Here is a 4,045-nt window from a genome sequence, read left to right on the forward strand (position 1 = left end):
AGGAAAGGAAAGGAAAGGAAAGGAAAGGGCTTCATTCCTGTTTCCCCACTGCCATTTCTCACCCTCTTGTTAACTGGAGCTTTGAGCTTGAGCCCAGCAGAAAGTGTAACCAGTTCAGAGACTTTGTGCCTTTTGTGGGACTTGGAAAAGGAAGAGGAAAAAAAATAAATGTGGTGTGATTAGTGACAGAATGGAAAGGTGAAGGCTTGGGGCAGCAAGAGAAAGTGAACATATGTACGTGAACACAAAACCACTCCTATGGACAGAAAACCTTCCTGACTCAATACCCAACCACGGAGAGGAGAAGAATGAATAAGGAAAGGAGTTTTTAATGCCAAGGGTCGCATGAAAATGAGCCATCCCTCAGCAATGGCCACAGCTTGAATGCAGGTGAGTCATTAATTGCTCTCTGCATCCTGTTTGCAACTTTTCCTTTTCAACAGGTTCTTCCTCTATAATGACAATTTTCTCCCTAACCTGTAAATAACTAATTCCAATTATTTATATACCAATATATTATTTCTATACCTGCTTGTTTACTAGGTACTTGCAGTGCCCAGCTCATCCAGCTTATTTCTCATGCCTGCCCTGGGATGGATGAATCACCTTGGGGAAACCTTCTCTCATTTTACACTGGAGAAATTATTTAATTGATGGTATTCCAAGGCAGGGATTCCAAACCCTGTAGGATTTGCTTGCTTTTGTTTCCAAATATAACAGCTGCTTTAAAAAAAAATCACATCTGCAGGAAAAACATGAAGGCACAAGCCAAGCCCCGGGCTGTGACGCTGAATCCCCCCGTTGTATCTACTGAGCTCAGTGCAGATCTTTGGTTTCACCAGGAATTATCTCAAGGTGTTTCTTGCAGCGTGAGGTGCAACACTCCTGGCATCACCACTGGGTGCCGTGGGCATTTTCCTTGACTTTCATGTTTCCTTGGAATTCCTCCTACTTTATCTATTTTCACCGGTGATTAAAGCATGCCTCTAAAACCACGAGAAAAAAAAAAAACCCAGATGCTGCCAGAGAAGCAGATAGGACTAAAAACATCCAGAACTCTTAGGTAGGTTGAAATATAATTTTTATTGTCTTGCTGGAGAATGAAGAGGCAAAGCAAGAAGGAAACTGTTCCCAGGGGACAGTTTCTGCGTTGGCAGAAAGAAGATAAAAAGGTCAAAAGGCATGAAACTGAGAGACCATCCCAATACCACGCTGCCCTCCAACCATTTGAGAAGTGTTTGCTTGAAGAGAAGTGTAAATGATGAGTAAGGAGATGAGGTCAAGGCTTTGGATGAGGACCGATGGGTCCAGATCTAGGGCCAGATTCTTCTCCTAGTACTTGGGACATGTTGGTGGCAGCTTGCAGATGTTCTTGGTGTATTGGGGGCAATAGGGGATTGGGGGGCAATAGGGTTGTACAGGGGGGCAATAGCGTTGCACAGGGGGGCAATAGGGCTGCACGGGGGGACAGCAGGGTGTCACGTAGGTGAACTTCTGCACTGGCTGCCTCTGGATGGTGTAATGGCAGGAGAGTCCTGAGTCATGGCAGGAGGAGCGGGATCCATGGCAGGAGGAGTGGGATCCGTGGCAGGAGGTTTCGTGGCTGTGGCAGGATCCACGGGAACACATCTTTCTGGAGTAGCAGCAAAGCTGGAGGAGCAAGAGATCAGCGTGGTGAGAGGAGCCCCAGATTCTTTTATTCCTTCCCCTTTTTTAAAAATAATATATTTCTTGATCTCCCCAGTGAACAACTTCTCAGGTTCCTTTTCCCTGCCTAATCCAGACCAAATGCACCCTTGATCCTGCCTCATCTATGGAGTTCACTCTGGTAAATGTTCTTGGAAGCTAGGGCCATGCATGCTGATGTGATGAGCCCCATGAGCTGCTCCCAAACCCCATCTCCTTTGTGAAACAGCGTGGAGCTTGTGTCACCAGAAGATCCCTTCATGTCCCCTCACTGGACCTTCCTTGGTGATCCCCATCCCTCTGTCCACCACTCAGAGCACCACAGGGTGCAAGCAGAAGGCATTTAGGTAAGTCCCAGCTCCCAGAAGGTCCATAAAAACCTCTAATAGAGGTTTCTTCTCTCTCAGCATCAACAGAAATAATAAAATTGGTCTTACCCTCTTCAGCTTCAGGGAGAAGAGTCTGGAAGTGAAGGCGAGTGACTGAGGAGAACTGGGTTGAGCAGTCTTTTTATACAGCTCCAAAAGGTTATCTCGGATATGAGCCACCTCTTTGCAATGACAATTTAATTATCCTCATGCTCTCCTATTTTTAGCGTTTCCGCTTTTGATGCGTCGTGTTTCATCCCGTTTGTAACTCCTGATGCATTTCCTATAATGATTTGGAAAGGCATTACTTTATCTATCTATTTATTTATTTATTTATTTTCCTATTTCCTGAAGGGAACCACTAATCTCAGAGGTATTAATTAGCTTGCCACTGGGCAAACTGGGATTGCATCAGTGACAGAAAGGTCTTTCCATCTCAGAAATGCTGACTCTTGGGGTAGGCCAACCGTTTTGTGCAGGTGACAGCACAAGGATTTTAATTGACCTGTTGTTGAATGCCAAGAGGAAATGGGATTAGCAGCTGCAACTCATGGGTATGGCACGATACTGGGAAGTCTGGTGTGATCTCTTCGGTTCCCTAGTACAATAAAAAATAAAATATTTCTAATTCTTCACGTGTTCCTTGACTTGCCAGATGACTTGATTGAGCCCGTATGATTGTTCCACATGTATCAAAGGTTATTTAGTACTTAAGATCCGTGAAAAATATCTGGCAATGTGCTCTGTACCAGGTATAGAATCAGAGAATCATAGACTGGTTTGGGTTGGAAGGGACCTTAAAGATCATCCAGTTCCAACCCCCCTGCCAGCAGCAGGGACACCTTCCACTAGACCAGGTTGCTCAAAGCCTCATCCAGCCTGGCCGAGAACACTTCCAGGGAGGAGCAGCCACAGCTTCTCTGGCCAACCTGTTCCAGTGTCTGACCACCCTCACAGTGAAGAACTTCTTCCTAATATCTCATCTAAACCTCCCCTCTTTCAGCTTAAACCCATTTCCCCTTGTTTTGTCATTAACTGCCCTTATGAAAAGTCCTTCCCCAGCTTTCTTGTAGCCCCTTCAGGTACTGGGAGGCCGCTATAAGATCTCCCTGGAGCCTTCTCTTCTCCAGGCTGAACAGCCCCAACTCTCTCAGCCTGTCTTCATAGGAGAGCTGCTCCAGCCCTCGGGTCATCCAGCCCTTGGATCATACCCCTCATATAAGTATATTAAGTTTTTCTATTTCTTGGTTTCTCTGTCCCTTCACTGATTTCTTCTACTTTTTTTTTTTTTCACCTGACTTTAACTGTGGAGATGTCTGGAAAGCAAAAGGAATCAGAGAAAGGGAGTATTTTGACCTGAAGTTTGAGGAAATATTGGGTTCTGTCACTAGTGGTGTAATTATGGACATTGAAGCTGGATTTATAATCCTATTTGACTCAGTCTTTGAAGCCTCAGAAAATGAAACCCCGTAACTCATCAACTTTGGAAAATGTTACCCATTAGAGTAATTCGCTAACCGCTAATGAGAAGCTCTCTCTAACCTATGGGTGTCCTACAGCTTTTCTTCAGGCTAGAGGCAAGATAGAGGTTTGCAGTGAGTTTAGTGCAACAAGGGAGGATTGTAAGAATTCCTCAGGGGCATTTGGTGACTCAGTTGTGGGTCCAAAACCAAGAGAGGCTACAACTGCCCAGTTGGCCAAACCGTTGCTTGTGTGACAGTTCTCCTTTCCTCCATACTTTGGTCTGAAGCATCATACCAATGTTCCTCCAAAATCTTTCTACCTCTTCAATAGTTCTTCCAAATTGGGGTGTCCTAGGTTACACCCACTCAAAAAATATTTCAGAAGCTTTCAAATTCGGATCCTGCTATAGAAAAACATCATCTCTGAAGAGTTAATCCATTGCTTGCAGTTCTTTTAGGAGAGTATGTAAGGAAAGGCCAATCTACAGCGATGAAATGTCATTTTTAGAGCAATGAAGGGGTTGATTC

General features: G+C 44.8%; 1 protein-coding gene across 1 annotated transcript; it reads right to left on the reverse strand.

Moving 5' to 3' along the window:
• Positions 1 to 1,332: 1,332 nt before the first annotated feature.
• On the reverse strand, positions 1,333 to 1,629 carry LOC114818935 (putative small proline-rich protein 5). The gene has a single exon (XM_029086928.1). The coding sequence runs from the start codon at positions 1,627 to 1,629 to the stop codon at positions 1,333 to 1,335; it is 297 nt and encodes a 98-aa protein (XP_028942761.1).
• Between the last annotated feature and the right edge of the window lie 2,416 nt (positions 1,630 to 4,045).

The sequence above is a fragment of the Antrostomus carolinensis genome, unplaced genomic scaffold, assembly GCF_000700745.2.
Source record: "Antrostomus carolinensis isolate BGI_N321 unplaced genomic scaffold, ASM70074v2 scaffold21049, whole genome shotgun sequence".
Classification (NCBI taxonomy): Eukaryota; Metazoa; Chordata; class Aves; order Caprimulgiformes; family Caprimulgidae; genus Antrostomus; species Antrostomus carolinensis.